A 19,965-nucleotide genomic window follows, 5' to 3' on the forward strand; every position below is an offset into this window, starting at 1 on the left:
TTTACTGTGATGCTATATTCAGATATGGTTAGCTGCTAAATTCTTACTGGTACATCTTACCAGTTATTTTCTTGATATTAAGATGTCATTAACTAAGAATCACTGATAGTTGCACAGAAGAAAATACATGTTGAACATTCACATTGATTTTAAGTACCACTCCAAATTCAGAAATATTAAAATGTGAAAAATATGACTCGATATTGAAAAAGTATAACTGTGGGGTTATGTATTTCAAACTAAGACATATCCAAAAATAAGAAACTCTCTAAAGAAAATATGTGGGATTTTTAAGTGAATAATGAGACCTAAATGATAACAGTACAAATTAGGACTTGCACTCTGGACACCAGCAGCCTGTAGATTTTAAACCAAGCAAGAAATTGTCTATGTGTTCACACACACACACACACACACACACACACACACACACACTAAATGTGTCATGGTTTACTGTTTTTCATAAATAGTCACCATAGAAATTACAAATTATTCACAGTAGAATTAATTCCAAGTAAGCCAGGAAGCAGAAGTTTCCATGACAAATAAGAACAACTATATAAAATCCTACAGATATATGACCCATAACACATTACAGAGCATTGATTTCCCAGAGGCTAATGTAAACAGTTCTATTTTCGTTCTATTTTTGTTCTCTCCTATAACTCAAATCTATTCATGCTGTACAATTACTTTTGCATAATAATATATTTTAACTGAGTAGTTCATCAGTAACACTAGGAATTCTTATATTAAATGAGCATTTTTGGAAGCATCCTATCATTTCCTTTATGATCTTTCTTGGCTATTTTTTAAAGTGTATGTTTAAAGTCTTTTATTCATGTATCAGACAACTGCATGCTTTAATTTTTTTTAAGTCCACATAAATAGGAAGAGCTACTGAGGAATTTAATTTAATGAATGGGATTGCATTTCTGCCTCCAAGGACTAAACCCTACACATTTGATACACTGAAATGTCCATATTAAAAAATAAACAATAATCTCAAAAGAAGTGAATTATTTTGTTCAAGAACACAAGAAAATACTTGTTCAACCAATTTTTACTGAAGGAAAAATAAATATGGATAGAAGGGCTGGGATGGAAAGAAAACTGCCCAAGAGGGTTCTTATCCAGGGAGAAAAGGATAAGGAGTTAACAAAAGAACAAAACCTAGACATTCTATTTTTCTTAGCTTTAGGCTCTAATCTCAGCTGAAATCAGAAAGGAATTCAGTCTAATATGCTCAAACAGAAATATATTTGATACACTCACTAAACAAGAATGGTAGAAGTTTTTATCCAAAGCCATTCAACAACATGAATTAGTAATTGGGATATTAAACAGAGATTGGGGCTGAAGTTTCCTCAACTCTGCCTACTTTTTAGAACAAATTTTTATTATTTCACTGAAAAAAATGGGAATAATCTCTAGATTTTGATAATCGAATCACATTTCAGACTACTCTTTCTGTGCAACCTGTGTATTTCCCTTCTGTTCACATTGATTACTCTTGCTTTTTTCACAGATCTTTCTAATTGCTTTCTTCATTAAGCTACAATTTGCAAGGGAGTCCCTTCCTTATTTTTATCACTGGTTCCTTCAAACTAACATCATCCTTTGCTGCTTTTTAGAACTTCATAGGAGCCAAAGAGTCTCCCTAGGAGTTCCCTAAACCTAAATTTTAGATATATGGACCAAACTACAGACATTAATGTTTCAAAACCTTTTGATGGTAAAACAGATATCAATAAATTATTGAGTAAAAAGATCCAGAATGACTTGCCTAGACAATTCTCTTCCTGCAATGGTTCTCAAAATATTGTATGTAGATTAACAGCACTAGCATCAAAAGGGGGAAATTGTAAGAAATGCAAATTCTAGGCATTACCCCCCCCCCCACCTACTGAATCAGAAATGCAGGGGAGTTTGGGATGGAGGTGAAGAAGGGGGAGGTGATTTTTATGCATGATAAAGTTTGAGAACCACCATTCTAGTGTATTCCAATACCAGATATAAGTAAATAATACTTTTCTTAGTTCTAAAAGCACAATTTTACCCTAGTGAGTAAAAGCATTTTCTGACTTCGTCAATAAAGCTTACAGCATTTTCAGAACCACTTAGGCGACTATTTATCTGATAATTTGAATTAAGAATTGAGCAGGTCCATCCCAGGCTTTAAAGCTGTTGTATTGTGCTTACTAGTATGAATGAGAATGAGGGACATCAGTTAGGATAGTGTGGGGACACTTGAGCCACAGATACAACCGTAGAGGTTAGTCAGATTAGCACTTCATAGTCATCAAATCTTGCCCCCAAAGTGGTTTGTCGTTTTATAACTGACTTTTCTCATGTCATTTTTTCCCCAGATACCTTTATCAATGAATGTGTCAACCTTTCTGGCATACGACCAGCCCACAATAAGTTACTGTGGGGTGCATCATGAACTTCTCTCTCATAAGTCCTTTGAAACGAATGCACAGGAAGATACGATGGAAACACACCTAGAGACTGAGCTGGACCTGAGCACAATCACAACAGCTGGCCAAATCAGTGACCATAAACAGCAGCTGACTTAACTGAGCTAAGCGGTAGCCAAGGGTTGCCACCAAACTTTGTAACCTCAAGGACAAAAATGAGGAAGATTTGTTCATTGTGGACTCTCAAAACAAAACAAAACAAAAATCCCCTGTCAAACAAAAGTCCAAGATCTATTCATGAAATAAAGAAGACATGAATTGTTTCAAGTCTACACTTTGTAATTAGCTAAGTTGTGCAGTATTTTTTTGACTTAAACAGAGTATGACCCTGAAAACAGAAAAAGAATCTTTTTTTTTTCAAAACTCATCCTACCTACCTGTAAAAACTGTACAGAGCTAATGTATTTTTCATATTGTAAAGTTTCAATTATAGAAACAACTGATATGTACAGTACCATAATTTAATTACATTTTACTTTACAAACTTTACACATTTCAGTTTCTAAGATTTTAAATTAACAAAAATTTATTTCTTGTGTTATTCAGAGTTACTCAGTTTTGTAGGGACTGTTTTGTTACTGCTTTTGTGCCCAGAAACCTTGACTCTAAAATTCTGTGCTGTGCGAAACATGCACGATTTTTATCATGCTTACTGCGTAGAATTTTATCTACTTGTTCCAGAAATAATACATTAACCAAAAAGGATTTAATTGTTGAGACTTGTAAGAGGTTCTTCAATTACATAGGCAGGTTTTTCTTATAAATGAAAAAAAAAATCAAAGATTTTTTTAACACTTCTCAGACTTAACTGTTGCCTTGAATTACAGCCTAGTTTCTAAGCAGTGACATGTAATGACAAAGAGGGATATTTTAACAACATATTTCTGAATGAATTGACTCATTATTTCATTATTTTGAGTAACCCATTGTTAACGGTAGGGGGAAGCATGGACAAAACATCACTGGAAACAAAGGCTGTAACCACAGCAACAGACTTTGATACACTTAAAAGGTGCAGCTGCCAGTGACAAAGAAAAACTTGTTACATCTCATTATTTTCAGGCCAAGGTGGGAAGGATAGAGCATAATAATTGTACAGTAGCAAATTTTCTCCTAATTAACCCAAAGTGGTTTACCTAAAAATAACCATCAGTTAGTGCAAAATGTGCCTGGTTTTTAAGACAACTTTTCATTTAGAACTGCGAGGCTATATTTTGGGAACATCTCAACGGAAATATGTGAAAATTTTCACTTTGTGTGCTACATCAATTCTCTCCTGGAGAAGAACTCTAAACATTGATAGCTCATTCAGTATAGATATGAGCCATGGTGGAGAACTTTATAACACAAGTAAACTGTGAATATCTTTTAATATGTTCTAAATTGTTTATGTTGCCATCCATAATGAGATTTGCTTCTAAATTATCTGAAAAATAACCCAGAGTAATTTGAAGCCACCCCAGATCATATAGTGATTATGTAATTTGTATTATAAAGTTAATTTAAGTGAAATTATGAAAACCTAACTTTTCAGAGGCTGAAATAATCAACTTGTTTCTGTTGTTTGCTTGACACAGGTTATTGTTTGAAAATGTTATTTTATCTATGGTATCCACACATTCTTTTGTGTGTTTTTTATTATAAAACTACAAGTTTCAATTGAATTGCACTAGGAGAGATGCCTTTTTATGTTGTCATTTTGCATTCATAACATCAAAAATAGGTTGAGCAAATGTCAATCCAACAGGGGTCAAATACAATCAAAAACAATGAAGAAAATAATTTGTTAACACCAATGTCAAGTTTTTAATTTCTTATTTATTCCAAAGAAATTATACCTACAAAAGTCTAGTTTTATGCAGATTTATCATGGCAAATTTAAGAGCAACTTAAACAGGAATAAACTTTAAAAATGTACAGCAAATTTTTTCTTGAAAATACAGTCGTAAAAAAAAATTGGAAGAAGCAAACTCTCTTACTAATTTAAATGAAACTAAATGTCTCAGTACTTATATCAACTATTTAGCATCCCAGATTTCGTAACATATTTTGCATAAATTATTTGCTATTCAAAATTTTTTGTCATTTTACATCTAATTTTCATCTTTACTTTTTCCAATTTCTAATGTCTTTGCAATATATTATTCTTAGTGTTCTTAATCCTCTACATTGAGATTTTGTTTTGCATAGTTAGCAAATTTATAGAGGATTAATTATAAATCTATTCTTGTGGGTCTGAAATTGGATGCAAAATTTTATTTATTATGTAAACCAAAATGTCATTTGCAATCTTTTTTCATCAGAAGTTGTCCTTGCAAAGATCAAGCATCTTTTAATTGGCGTAAAAAATAGCATTTTATATATATTTCCAGACATTTTCAAATTGATAAATAACTTTTAGCAATATAAGGTTCTAGGGAGGTTCACAAATGTATGCCCTTGACTTCCTGAAGCAAACATTTTTTAAACATTTTAAATTCATCTAAGTAAACAACTATAAATAGAAGCAGTCATCTTGGAACCACAGCTCTGTGCATCTGAGAACTTAATACAGTAAGAGCCGAATAAACTAAGAATTTTTAGATTTCTCATATTTGAAATTAAACCCAAAGGATCTTTTACAAGAAAAAAAAAGAAGATGCTGGGTTTTTGTTTGCCTAATTTTTATTTTGCCATGTTCAGGGCCATGGGGGAGGGTGGAAAAGGGAGTGAAAACCTCTTAGAGGAAACTATGTCTAGAATCTTTATCATACATTTGCAATTTATATATTTGTGTCTAAAACCCTTAATTATAACTTATCTTTTTCAGTATTCAGTGATCTCCTACTTCCTCTTGCTAACCACCCTGTCCCCAAATCTCCTCCCTCTCTGCCTATTGCTCATTTAAACAACAGAAATGTTGATATGTTTGGGATCAAAAATGCAGTTTGACCCAGCATGGTTACAATAACCATAGAAGCTGCAGCAAAAAATAAATTTATGCAGTGTTTTGAGGTTTATAAACCATATTTTATATAAATTATTGCATTTTGTCTTCATAACCATCCCATGAAGACACATTAATCTCAAAGAAGTTGAGACTTACCCAAGAACACAAGGCTAATAATTGGTGGAAATGAACCATTCTCAAAATTCATAGCCTGTTAGTCTTTCCACTAAACTAAAAGCCTTCTCTCTGATCAGAGCCAGAGAATTTCCAGAGATAGTGAACAGAATGAAAAAAAAATGTTTGTCATGTTGTTTAATCTCTAATTTAACTCAGTTCTTCTATCTGTATAATATATGAGCTAAATGAACTCTTTCTATGTGCTACTCTGGCTCTCACATTAAAATTTTGTTCAAAAAGTAAAGCAAGTCATAGATTTCTTAACATATTATGTCATTTGTAAATGTGCAGATGAGTTGCTTCAAGGAAGTGGATATATGTAGGCCCAAGATATGGACATAAAATCAAGAACCACAAGGAAAGAAATCAAAGACCATCTAAATTGAGATTGCGTGGGTTATAAAACAGATCCATAGTGCGATGTTCAACACATGTTCAACACATGTTCAAATGAACACATACTCAATTCAGAGCTAATTGGGAAGACTTTTATATTTTTTTTCCTTTTTTTTAATCTCAGCAAGAGTACTTCTTAAATTGTGTTCTTAAACCTTTCTGAATACAGAATAATTTTCTCTATTCTCCTAATAGAAATGGAATGTAATTTATCCAAACTGATGTATAGATACCAAAACATATTCTAACAAGCAAGTAGTATTTTATTGATCTGCTCATTTTTACCAACTCTCTATATTCCCTCTTGAATGTTCCAGAAAACCATAAAACCATACAGATTTTAATATAAATTATATTTTTAGAAGGAAAGAAAACTTGTCTACATTCAACATTCAAGACAAATTACATAATCCTATCTGAAGTCATTTCAGACTCCACAAACTCCTTGGAAATAGCAATATCTCTTTGCAAAAATATTTTTAAAAATAAAGCCACTGTAAATGGGAGTGAAGACCTTATTTGGTTATGTCTGCTCCTGACTAGAAAACAGATATCATCTCTCAACCTAAACATTCAAAATAAGTAAAGAAACTGAAAGCACGAAAATAGATAACATATGTGAACTATTAGTAGGCTTGAAGAAAGAAGATCAGATGTGCTGAGTAGATGGAGGTACAGGAGGGAAGAGGAAGTAGGACTGGCAGATATTTAGCCTCAGGAAAAACAGTGAAAAATCTTTACAGCAAAAAACAGTAACATCTTACACTGACATACCTCTTAATGGTTTAAGTCGCTGGGTAATAAATAGTATAATGACCTGGAAACACATAAAAAGTCCCAAGGTCTAGATGGGTTAGCTATGCAGTTAAGAATGCAGATGCACTAGTCTTTCAGTTAAGAGTTTCCAACTACTGCTATGACCTCAATGCACTACCACTGTCTCTAACTAGAGAGGTACCAAGCGCAGAAGATCCAGGATCCATGCTTTCAAAACTGACTCTACCACAAGGGTAGAGTAGACTGACAATCAGCAACTGTGCTTTATTTTAATATCAATTATAATGAGGAAGAAACATTTAAGAATACACCAGAGTGGTGATGGGTTATTTTCAAAGCTCTCTCACGGCTTCCATTATGATTTCAATGTGAGATAGGAGGCTGTTTATATTTAACATTTTTTAATTTAGGGTAAAATTCATGTTTTAAACTGTCCACAGTTGATTATTTACTTTTCTATTAAGAACAGTGAACTTAAAGCAACAGAGTGAGTGCTTGAGCCATCTAGGACTTAGAAAACTCTTGAGTTTCTTCCTCCTCTTTCCCAAACATTTATAGATTTTGTTTTATATGTGTGTCTTACTGACAAGCTAAGTAAAAATTGGTTTTAAATAAATCAAGTAATATTTCAAATGCATCAAGGGACCTTGTGATAAAGGATACTTGAAGTAAATCCTATTTGTTTTCTAATCTGAAACATCACTCACTAATTTATCATTTGTAAGTTGATTTCAATATATCTTGTGTTATATAATGCGGCACACCTGTACTGCATGGCCTTGAAGGTTCTATGATGCAGTCTTTGCCTCAGGCTGTGTAAAATAAAGAACTGACTCTAGGTTTTGAGCAAGTCTATAGACACGGTAGTGTGATCATTTTCAATCAATTTTACTTATTGAATTTACCTGGATTAATGTGGAAAAATAGTATTAAGATAACATGGATGAATAAAGTTGACAGTTTTTTTTTTCTATTTACTGGCTTAAATTTTTGCTATGTAGCATATCCTCAAAGTTACTATTAAAAGAAAATCCTTGGGCACCTGGCTGGCTCAGTCAGCAGAGTGAGCGATTCCTGATCTCACGGTTGTGAGTTTAAGCCCCACATTTGGCATGGAACCTACTTTAAAAAATTTAAAAAAAAAAAAAAGAGTAAATCCTTTGGGCCCATCCTAAATTTGCTCAATCAGAGTCTCTGGAGCTAATCTGATGCATGCTAAGTTTTGCAAAATACTGTTCCAATGAATTTATTTTTACCAAGTCATTCAATTGTTTTTTTATTGTAGTCTGAAATTATTAATTCTTGTGCTTTCTTGTGCCAATGTGAACCTAGTTTGCTAAGCCTGGCTGAACATTTTTCCTGACTGGAGGAATTCAAAACAAAAAACAACTATACATAAAATGGTCAGGTTGTTTCTTGACAGATTGTATTGTTTATAGGTTTTGTTCCCCATTAGCTCTTTCAACAGGAATATTTGAAACAATCTTAAATCAACACAGTTATTCACTTAACTAAAATTTATCATTTGCTCCCAGGGATAATAATATAACAGTAGAAAAGCCAGAAGTGGGGAAAGAGCAAAGAACTGACTTATGATGTACCAGGCACTGGGCTGTCCCCACCTCATTCTCAAAACTTTTTAGGAAACAGGTATAGCCACCATTCTAAAGAGGAGGAAAATAAGGATTGTGATAATTGAATAACTTGCCAAAGCTCATACAAGAGTCAGATATAATATCCAGTTCATCAGACTCTAGGGATGTCCTCCTATCACCCCGTAAGCACCCTTTTCAGAAGTGAGAAAAAACCATAATCAATATAATTTGACTCAAATATTTTAACAGGGGATGTGAAGACAGCAGAGAAGGAATATACTTTCCTATTCTTAAATATAAAAAATTGCTTAAGCTATTTCACACTGTATAGAGATTTCCTTCAATATCTTAAGTCAGCAACTTAATGGAAATAAATGTCCATTACTTTCTTGAAGTTTTATACATTGTTTCCTAAAAGGAGCGGACATTTAAAATAAAAACCCTTCAAAAGATATTCCCAAATATTCATGTTGTATTTCCATTTCCAATTTCCCTAGCTATATTATAAAACTATAACAAAAATATAAGTGGGTATCCACAATAAAATCTTTAACTGGCAAAATATAGAAGGAAGATGTCACGTGAAGCAAAACCTCGACAGTCAATAAAGTAACAACATGCAAATGACAACACAAAGAAAAACACCAATAATATACAGTCACAAAATGTTAACTGGCAATGACATGGCTTGAGTTGCAGGATATTTCCTATGAATGATCCTATGTGGGAATATTTTTCAAGGAGAATTTTTACTTACCGAAATGATTTGTGCAGTGGGAGAACACTCCAGAAAGGAGACAAGAAGACAGCCTTTATAATAACGTTGGCCCTGCTTGTTCTATTATTCAGAACAGAGTATACAGTTTAAATAAAAAACAATCTTCCTTGTGAAGGCAACGCAAATGTTTTCATCACTATATGCAGGTGGCCAAATAAATTACATTTATGTTTAAATTCAATCTTCAAGTGAATCTTCCTCAGTCTCAGCTATTAACAAATGATATTTTAAATAGTATCAATTCCATTACTGTCTCTAGGAGATTTTTATTAAACCATTGGACTAAAAACCTCTTCTATTTCTCCCTGAACTTGCACAAGTCCAAGGTGATATAATTCAGAAACTACATTAGCATTTAACTCTATCATACTACCTGAACATGTAGCGTTCACGTAAAACGCATTGTCTTTTATAGTGTGGAATTCAAGAGACAGTGAAATACTAAGCCACATTTCTACTAAAAACTACCACTACTATAACTGTGATAAAAGTATGCTATATGTTTAAAACAATAAATCCAGAAAGAAAGAAGCTCTCGCATCCTGCATCTAATATCACTATATGTGTTCATTCTGGCACCACTACACCATACAAAAATTTTAGCTGAAAATCTAAAGTAATTCTGATTTTGGATAACAAAGATGACCCTGCTATCTGGGTTGAAGATTCAGTGGACGATAACGAAGAGGACAAAAAATTACACATACCAAGAGGTAAGTGAAAGAAATGTGATTTAATGTCATTGATCTGCGGATAACTTTTGAAACTAAGAATTAAAATTTACAACATTTTGCATCTAATGTCATCAATAAAGGCCAATATGGACATTAGGGACTAAAAGCAAACAGATATTTGTGATGGCAATATATGTCAAACAATAGATTAATAGAATTAGCTGTACCAAAAGAAATAATATTAAGAATAAAAATTAGTTAAAGCACTATCATTTCTCCAGGGAGAAAGTGAAAAGTCAGAATAAAAGATTCAAACTAAATACCAAATGTTCTTTCAAGATCAATTTTGAAATGTCCGAAAACTATAAACCCCAAATTAGTGCTTCAACAAAATGAATAATTACATTAATTCACATATACCTAGTTAAATTCTGTTACTGAGAAATAACTTGTATTTAAGATATATTCCATCTGTTCCTACTAGTTTACATCAGTAATATATTTGCTTTCAACCCCAGATTCATAAAGGTAATGCCCTAAACAGAATGATGAAGATGTGCTGAAAGACTGGATCAATCCCCTCATTCTTCTCTGCTATAAGGCAATATTAGAGTGGTAGACCTACCAGAGAGCTGGAAATATCGTTTCTAAAATCCTCGCTAGCAGTTTTTGACGTAGACACTTGTAACATTCATTATCTACCGGTCTTATTTTATATTCATTTATAAAATAAGGAATTACTGTCTTGAGATAAGAGCCTGGATGGCCCATTCCAGCTTTGGTTACAAATGTATAATAGATTTAGGTAAAAACAATGAACTCTGAACTCTGCTATCTGAAGAAAGACTTGAGATCTTTGTGATGTCAACATTTTCTTACCTTGGGATTTGATGGAATCTTACATTCACTGTATTATACATCCTTCAAAGCTCCTTGCCAGTTTCCTATTTAACAAACTTCAAACTTGAGTTCCTTAAACCAACATTACATTATAGACATAGTTATTTCAAAATGAATCCTTGTAAAATTTCATCATTTTGTGGAAGGATAAAATAAGGCTGGGGTAGTAGCTTTTCTTGACTTTTTCTGTGTCTTTGATTCCAGTTATGGAATAAAAATGTGTAAGCTCAGTATGACACCTTGGTACTACCATAATGGAATTGGAAGAAGAGTCTTCTAATGGATAAACACTTCATGTAATATAAAACAGAAATGTAGTTGGAGATCACTTCTTTTTAACTCAATGAATGATCTGATATAGTTTTCAGATAATGCATGCCTTCTTGCACCTGAGAATATAAATATTATTGTCTATAATGATGACATGTTTTCTTTGTCATATACTTTTTGCTTTCTGAGGCAGACTTCAGACAATTGATTGTGCTCCATAACTGCCACCAGAAGAAACTTCTATTTAATTATTTCCAGAAAGAATGACATAATACTGAGAACTTTAAGATAAAATGATAATTAACTAACACTTAATGGATGTTTACTTTTCTAAACATTTTACATGTATATATTTAATCCTGATTAATATGGTTAATAGGATTAACAATAACTTTATGAAGTACTATTGTTACCTCCTTAAGAAGATAAGAAAAATGATGCTCAAAGTGATTATATAACATGTAGCTACTAAATCATGGAACAAGAATTCAAATCCAGATGATAGGTATACTGACAAAGTGATCACTACTAACTGCCCACTTAAAGTCCATTTCAAAAGCCCATTTCTTAACTTTAAAAGTGTATTCACTGAAAGCTATAACTGAAGACATTTTTCAATGTAATGGATGTTTATTACATACCTAATATATGTCTGGTGGAGGGTAAAAATCATTGAGAGATACAAAAGAATGTATTAAATAACTTGTTCTCAAGAGACTTACAGTCTTAGCAAGGAGAAAAGACATCCATATGAAGCAAAAAAAAACAAAACACAACAAAAAACAAAAAAAACAAACAACACAAAAAAACACAAAACTCCAAATTGAATACCTGCAAGAAAACAAAGCAATCAAAGGATGAAATCAAAGCCAAATTGTCGGGGAAAACTCTGGGCAAAAGTGAAAACTTAGATAGAACTTGAGACTCACAGTATTCAGACAGGCAAAATGAAAAGAGAAGAAAGTTAAGAGTATTATATTTTATATATGGATATTATTATTTGAATAATATCCATTAGATTGATGCTTGTCTGGCAGAGAAATACCAAGCTCAATTGTTGTCCTGATTGTCTAAAAATTCAGAACCAAAGTTTACTCTTCACAGAGCAAACCTTTTAGCCTTTCTATTTGGGCATAAACATTTCCCATCTTTTTTTCAACTTTATTTGTCTTTATATTCCTTTTCTTAAAATTTTTTTTTACGTTTATTTTTGAGAGAGAGACAGAGCGTGAGTGGAGGAGGGGCAGACAGTGAGGGAGACAAAGAATTCAAAGCAGGCTCCAGGCTCTGAGCTGTCAGCACAGAGGGCTCAAAGTCACAAACTGGGAGATTATGACCTAAGCCAAATTGCAATGCTTAACCAACTCTGCCACCCAATGTATATTCCTATATATTCAATGTATTTTACCTTTCTTTTGGGGGGAGGCTTAAATCATATCAATCTTTTGTCTTATGTCAATTTCAGTAAAATGTTCATAAAACATTTTGAAGAGTGATTCAGGCAACCCTATAAATTTAAAATAATTATGTGAATTTAATTTCTTAGAAGTTAATAACGTAACATCCTCAGTCAAATTACTCTTTGGTTCCAGGTGAGAAAATGGTCTACAGGTTTACTGAGTTTTTCTTTTTTTACTCTTTTCAGTATTTATGTTAATATTGGTGAATACTAACCAGGATTTTTATCCCAAAGAGTAAAAACAAAAATGCTTTTTGACTGCTACATTTCACAAATAAACAAACTAAATAGAATATGAGTAAATGGCATGCTCAAAATCACTTTGGTAATAGACAACAGACTCACAACTAGAACTCACATTTAGTCAATATTATTTTTTGTTACAAAATATTTCATGAACACATCAAAATTTAACAAAGTATGCAGAATTATTTCCACCTTAGAAGTAAAGACAATTGTCAATAAAGCTGGTTTTTTTTAAGGTACAGTCAAATAAGGTAGAGAAATGTTCTCTTTCCATCAAAGTTTGCTTGTCATTTGGACTATTCACTTGCAGCAGTCTGTGTGTTCCCTTGATAGTTACAAATTTTTATTCACATGTATTTATTCAGTGTGCCTTTTCTTTTGTACAGTGATTGTCTTTTATATTATATCCCTAATACTTTGGTGTTTTTAATTCAATTCAATCAAATAAGTATTTATTCATTTATTCAGCCTTTACTAATAATATGCCAAGGACTGAGATAGGCAATAAAGTGATCAAATGCTTAAAAGTGAATAAATGATTGTAATTCAATATGATATTTCCAACAATGAAGTATGAGCGTGGTGCTGTAGGACTGAAGGGGAGAGAATGATTAATTTGGCTTGGAGAAAATCAGATAAGGCCTCAGAACACTTGCTATTTGAGACTCTGGATTCTAAAGATTGTCAGTCACACAAACACACACCTGTCCTGCAAGTTCCATTCCCCACTCCTAATTAGTTTGGTATTTTAGATGTATATTAGCTTTTGGAAACCTAGGACTCCAGTAGTTTTTGAGTCTGGTAATTTCCTCAGGATAGCTAATAACTTGATTTTTTTATATATAAATATTAAAGATTATTTTTAATTTTCCCTTCCTCCAATCTTCTAAATTTAATCCTCAAATCAAGAGTATTCAATTGAGCCATTCCATGATAAATGCAAGACACATGCAATTTTACTAAATACAAATAATAAGTAATAAATGTCATAGACTGTCAGAAGTTTTTCATTTTGTTTTGTTTTTAACATGTATCATGCAAATCCAATCTATGTGTATCAAAAAATCTATATTGCAGTTCTCACCTCAGGAATATGTGAAAAAAATGTAGAAGAGGTATATCTGCCTGTACAATTTAAGTTTTCACCAATTACTGGTTATGACATTACTGCTATTAAAGTGAATAAGAAATAGGTTATATATAGAGAGTCTTTTGTATTTTATTCTGCTATCAAATAATTCTTTAAGAAAGTGAAAAACTATTAGCAAGGTGGTTAGATCATCTGATATGGCAATAAGCATAGATGCTTTAGTAGCTGTTCGGTATCATTAGCTCTTAACTTCCATAAATATGTTTTATTTCCTTCAATAAATACATCTCTTTATAAGAATATCATTATTCCCAAAGGATTCCATTATTTGTTTGTTGTCTAGGGAAATTTCTTATTAAATACTCAAGAATCACTTTCCATTAAGCTGAGCCGAAATAATAAAAGTAAATTCAGTAACTAGTTGAAGGCATAGTTTTCTGATCTTCCCACTTAGGAAAATGAATATTTTTTTTATTTTAGAATTTCAGAATATATCAATATTAAGAGAGTTCATTATGAATAATGCTATCTTAAAAAATGCCAAGGGAATTGTATCTTAATGTTCTTCTCCTAAAATACTCTTGTGGATAATGAAGAGTATGCAGTATGGCAAAAGTGGCCATCAGTATCCCCAACATATAGAACTATATGATACTCAAACAATTATCTTTCAAAAATAAATTACATACAAAGTTTCACTCTAGGTAGTTCTCCACAGTGTGACCCATGATATATTATGATAAATAAGGCTATGAAATTGAATTCATTAGACTGCTACTATTTATATTACATTAAATACCTAAAACATCCTTAATGTGAGTGCTTTAAATGTTATCTTTAAAATGTTATCTATGTAGGGTCTATAATTTGTAGTGACTATACAATTATAAAAGCCTTTAGGTTTCTGAAGGTTCATGACTATCCTTAATTCTTATTAAGAGGCAGCCAAATCTAGTCTGAGAAACTCCAGTTGATTAACAAAGAAAATTAATGTGCTTTTCAATTAATGTGGCCCTAAAACTGTTGGGACTAATGTGAAACACTGATATTGACATTCCTGAGTGCAAGAGGAACAGGATGGAAAGGTGCTGGTAAATAACTAGACACTCTCCTGAGAGGCTCTGAGAAATACTATTAGATCTCCATCTGCTGGTTGGAAATTCCAGACTCATAGGGTATAATGCTAGCTAAAATACAAGGCTTGGATGATACCCCCCATTCCTTTTCAGGTCTGTAACCCATCTACTCCCAAAAAGACTTGTGACAATTTATAGATTAAAACATCTGCATAATTAAACATTTTGAGCTAGTGATCATTAGGAGACAGTCTATATTTTATAATCACTACTGAATTTCTCATAGCATATTAAATTTGCTACAAGTTCATTCTCCCAAAAAAATCCTGCCTTGAAAACATTTACTAAAATAGAATAAGAAAATAAGAAAAATGGAAGAAAAGGCTACAAATTAAAGAAGAGTTAATAGTAAATTTATAATGATATAATTCTAAATAAAACTTGGCATAATTTATCAGTCCTCAGAATTATGTGAAATAAAAGTATATCCAATTTCTCTCTCCATCAAGGCATATCATAGTTGACTTTGATAGAAAGGTAAGCAAGCAACAGTTAGTTTCAGGGCCCTAAATAAAACCACAGGAGATTAGTACATTATTCTGATTATTTTATTCTTCTTCATGTTTCCTCTAGCTTCTTTCTTCTTTCTCCACCTCTCATTTGAGTGATATATGATATGCACATACGTATTCAACATAGTGACAGAGGGTGACAAGACTTGGAAAGTAAAAGCTTACATTAATTTGTCTTCAATATGAATTGTCCAATTATAGCATATTATATAGCTCTATTAGCTTACCAGAACATATAAATAAGGTTATATTTAACTCTATAACAGATTTGAGAACCAAACCTATGTTCCAAACTCCTTTTGGACTCAATAAATAGAATGCCCCAGAGCTCAAGAATATTCAGATAAGGCTCAAAGTGTCCCTTTTAAAAAGATCCTTTGACATTTTCATAAAAGCAGATCTTTGCTCATGGCTGGATATTAAGGACCTCTACAAATTCCTTGAATAATCAAAGACTTGGCTTTACATGACTGTACGTGTGGTGTTCTATGAAAGATCCAGAAGCCAGCTAATGAGAATTGCTAAAAAATATTAAAATATCTCTTAAAATTATTTTTGTCAAACCAGTCTGTGGTAGAAAGTTGTCCATTGGAGTGCATTTACATGTGATTACTGTAATGAATAGCAGGATAAAAAGAAATCCACTAGAGGACATTTCCACCTTTCCCCAGAGCCACAGTATCCCAGAAAACACACCGATCTCAGGGATACCATTATAAGTTTTTTAATAAGTGGACAATATCCACTCTATTCACTTGTTAGTGATTATGAAATTCCCAAATGGTAAGGTCTTACCAAAGCAAACCCTGAAGCATTTAGCATTTAAGCTATTTCATTCTGGGAAAGAAAATGCCATTTAAAAATAAGAGTACCAGTTGGTAATAAATTATATGCAGGTCACTCCAGTGTAGTATTTCAATCACTTCAGTATTTTTATCTCCACCCCCCCCCAGACAAAAGTGTCAGAAATGAGGCATGAAAAGCTATTAACTGAATCATTCACACATTGAATAGATGTTGTCAGTCTGTTCTTTTGATGGAAAACAATGAACAACTGATTTATTTATAACGGGTAATTATGATAATATACCTTCATTTTCCATCTTTTCCAATACATTATAGATATTTTATAATTGTCTTATTTCATACCTAATTTGAAATCCTATGTTTCCATAAAAATTTCTTCTTTCTCAGGCTTTTATTTAACTCCTTTTGGCTGGGGTATAATTAAAGTGTTTTAACTGACTTGGTTCCCTTGTCTTGTTTTCTCTTTCAATTTTCAGCCTTTTCTCCTAATAGAATTGATCTATATTTATGCTACTAGAGACTGAAATCTGAATTTTAAGTAGATGCAGAATATATTTATACAATCACTATAGAGTGAATCTTGTTAGCACTTATTTGATCGAGTTTGCCTTGTTTTCTTTCTGAGATGGAGGGAAACATAGCAGGTAAAGAAGATAGAAACTGATTTGGACTTCTAAGAGAAGGAATTCTTGGTTTTAAGAATCATGGCAAGAAGACATAATTCATCCTGTTTTTCAATTTTTTTAGAGCATAAATGAGCATTTCCTTTGACTTTTCACCCCAACCCTGAAATAAATTTTATCTTTTCTAAACATTCTTTTTTTTTTTTTTTTTGCCATAGGACATGGCTGCCCAAACACTGGACTCTGCTCCACATGTGACACAAATCCATATATGAAAATGCCTTTGGGGATATGTTTCTACATATAATTGGAACTACTGTTGAGGAAAATACCCACCACATTATGGAATTTTTTCTTTTTTTTAGAGAGAGAGAGAGAGAGAGAGAGAGAGAGAGAGAGAGAGAATGAATCTTAAGCAGGCTCCATGCTCAACACCCTGACATGGGGCTTGATACCATGACCCTGAGATCATGACCTAAGCCCAAATAAAGAGTCAAACGCTTAACCAACTAAGTCCCCAGGCTCCCTATAGGGAACATAATGTTTTTAATGTTTATTTATTTTTGAGAGAAAGAGAGACAGAGTGTGAGTGGGGAGGGGCACTGAGAGAGGGAGACAGAATCTGAAGCAGGCTCCAGGCTCTGAGCTGTCAGCACAGAGCCCTACGCAGGGCTCCCACTCACAAACCAAACCATGAGATCATGACCTGTGCCGAAGTCAGACGTTTAACTGACTGAGCCACCCAGGTGCCCCATGGAACATAATTTTTAAAAGAACACATAAGAAATGTATTTTAGAGCTAGGTCCAGGAAAAATTATCCTGAGAAATGGTTGTACCTTGTCCCTGATGAATCTAGTGCTCTGTAACACACCCTATCTCCTCTATATCTCAGCTCAGGAACTCTGAGTTGGGTTACACTTGATAACATAGTAGCCAGGCAAACCTCCCTGTTGAGGGTCTTGGCTTTCTCTTTTTTATATATTGTTTATTTCCTCTTTGTAGTCCTATTTTGTTCATTTTATTTCACATGTCTTTTGTTATAAGAAGTCTCAAATTATTTTGGGGGAAGCAAAAAGTATAAAATAAGGAAGTAAACTAGAGTTACTATTCTGAAAGCAGTTTAGATTCTAACTGCAATGGTATAATCTGATCTTTGAAATGCTGTTTTGGTTGGTTGTTGTTTTTTTTTTCCAGCATCATGCCCGCTTTCCAGTGTCCCATTATTGAATCATCTTTAGATTTTCAGTTCCTTAATTTGTATCTTACCTATGAACTCTTTAAAACAACAACAACCTTACAGATATACATACACACCCACATAGCACACTCCTTTCATGTACTATTCTTCAGATATAAAGATCACAAAGTAAAGCAGGGCATATATTTAAAGATTTTTCCACTAGTAGAAACATTCTCAGGTGCTGGTTTAAAGAGACTAGTAGTGTATTTTCAAAAAAATCTGACTAGTGTTAAAAATAAAGCTCTCAACAGTTTTTGGTTTTAAAGTATTTTTTTTTTATGTAAGCCAAAAATCTATGGGTTGTCATCAAGTGGCTCTGAACATTTTTACAATATTAAATTTTACCTTATTTTATTAACTCTTGAGTTAACCTAACTATAGCTTATATATCATAAACCATGATAACTATATTCCAAACATACATTCCTCCACCTTTCTTGACAGCCTAAACCCCTCTTTCTGAGCTGCCCATCTACCCCTCTAATCCCAACCCCAAACTGAAAAGAAGCAATAATTTTTCAAGTACATCCAAGTTTATCCACACAAAAGTATTTTCAACATGATTTCATGATATTACATGAAATGTCTCCTTCCGAGGTGCCTGGGTGGCTCAGTCGGTTGAGCTCAGTCGGTTGATTCTTAATTTTGGCTCAGGTCACGATCACAGGGTCATGGGATGGAGTCCTGCGTGGAGCTCCATGCTGAGCATAGAGCCTGTTTAAGATTCTCTATCTCTCCCTCTGCCTCTCTCCCCTGCTTGCACTCTCTCTTCAAAATTAAATAAATAAGTAAGTAAGTAAGTAAATAAATATATAAATAATAAAGTAACTCCTTCCACTTACATTCAGAGAATTGGGATAATACGTGAGTTAAATTCTGAAACTTAAAATGTAAGTTTTAGGTGCCATATTAATAAATTATGAAATAAATAGGACTAAAATCACCAAAACTTAGATTTAAAATGAAAGCATTTTTCATGTTTTATCTAAAATTTAATCTTGATTAACTTACTTTGGACTCCATAAAAAATTCCTGTGAAGAAGGGAAAATAAAATATTTCATCCATAACAATATATAGACTCATTCATATGTAGCATTTCACGTGTATTTATGTAGTTATTACTTAGTCCAACCACAAGATTTATAAAGCATGCAATAAAGACAAATTTAATGGGGCGCCTGGGTGGCGCAGTTGGTTAAGTGTCCGACTTCAGCCAGGTCACGATCTCGCGGTCCGCGGGTTCGATCCCCGCGTCCGGCTCTGGGCTGATGGCTCAGAGCCTGGAGCCTGTTTCCGATTCTGTGTCTCCCTCTCTCTCTGCCCCTCCCCCGTTCATGCTCTGTCTCTCTCTGTCCCAAAAATAAATAAACGTTGAAAAAAAAATTAAAAAAAAAAGACAAATTTAAAATATAATAATTTTCAATTGGCATGCAAATTCCATCTTTAGTGAAAGTCCTAGTACCCATTACTCCTTAAAATTAGAGAAAATAGATCAGATACAAGAAAAGGAAAATTAAGAAAATGTATATCAAAATATTGCATTCTGTTCCCAATTATTACATAATTCTTATTTCACAACTTTCTTTGAAAATTAAAAAAAGAATAAATGAGTATTGATGTACTAGCTATATACCTATACTCAATGCATTAATAAGTTAAATTTTTGGAATAAAAGATGTCTACATTTAGGTTTGAATTACACATAGACAAGGTTCTGAGCTACATTTCAATTCTGTTTAAAGCATATAACCTTTGTAAAAACACAGATGTCTTGGGATGCCTGGGTGGCTCAGTTGGTTAAGCATCAGACTCTTGATTTTGGCCCTGGTCATGATTTCATGGTCATAATCTCACAATTGTGAGACCAAGACCTA

At 32.9% G+C, this 19,965-nt stretch overlaps 2 protein-coding genes across 2 annotated transcripts in view; one reads left to right on the forward strand and one right to left on the reverse strand.

The window, feature by feature from the left end:
• LRRTM3 (leucine rich repeat transmembrane neuronal 3) overlaps positions 1 to 2,579 on the forward strand; it is a 167,447-nt gene extending 164,868 nt beyond the window's left edge. Inside the window, exon 3 of the mRNA XM_047825962.1 lies at positions 2,370 to 2,579. Within this exon, the coding sequence (XP_047681918.1) occupies positions 2,370 to 2,579 (210 nt within the window). The remainder of the gene's footprint in view (positions 1 to 2,369) is intronic.
• The window catches only part of CTNNA3 (catenin alpha 3), a 1,798,979-nt gene that overhangs the window by 1,148,790 nt on the left and 630,224 nt on the right, over positions 1 to 19,965 (reverse strand). The window lies entirely within an intron of this gene.

Source organism: Prionailurus viverrinus, chromosome D2 (genome assembly GCF_022837055.1).
Source record: "Prionailurus viverrinus isolate Anna chromosome D2, UM_Priviv_1.0, whole genome shotgun sequence".
In the NCBI taxonomy this organism is placed as follows: Eukaryota; Metazoa; Chordata; class Mammalia; order Carnivora; family Felidae; genus Prionailurus; species Prionailurus viverrinus.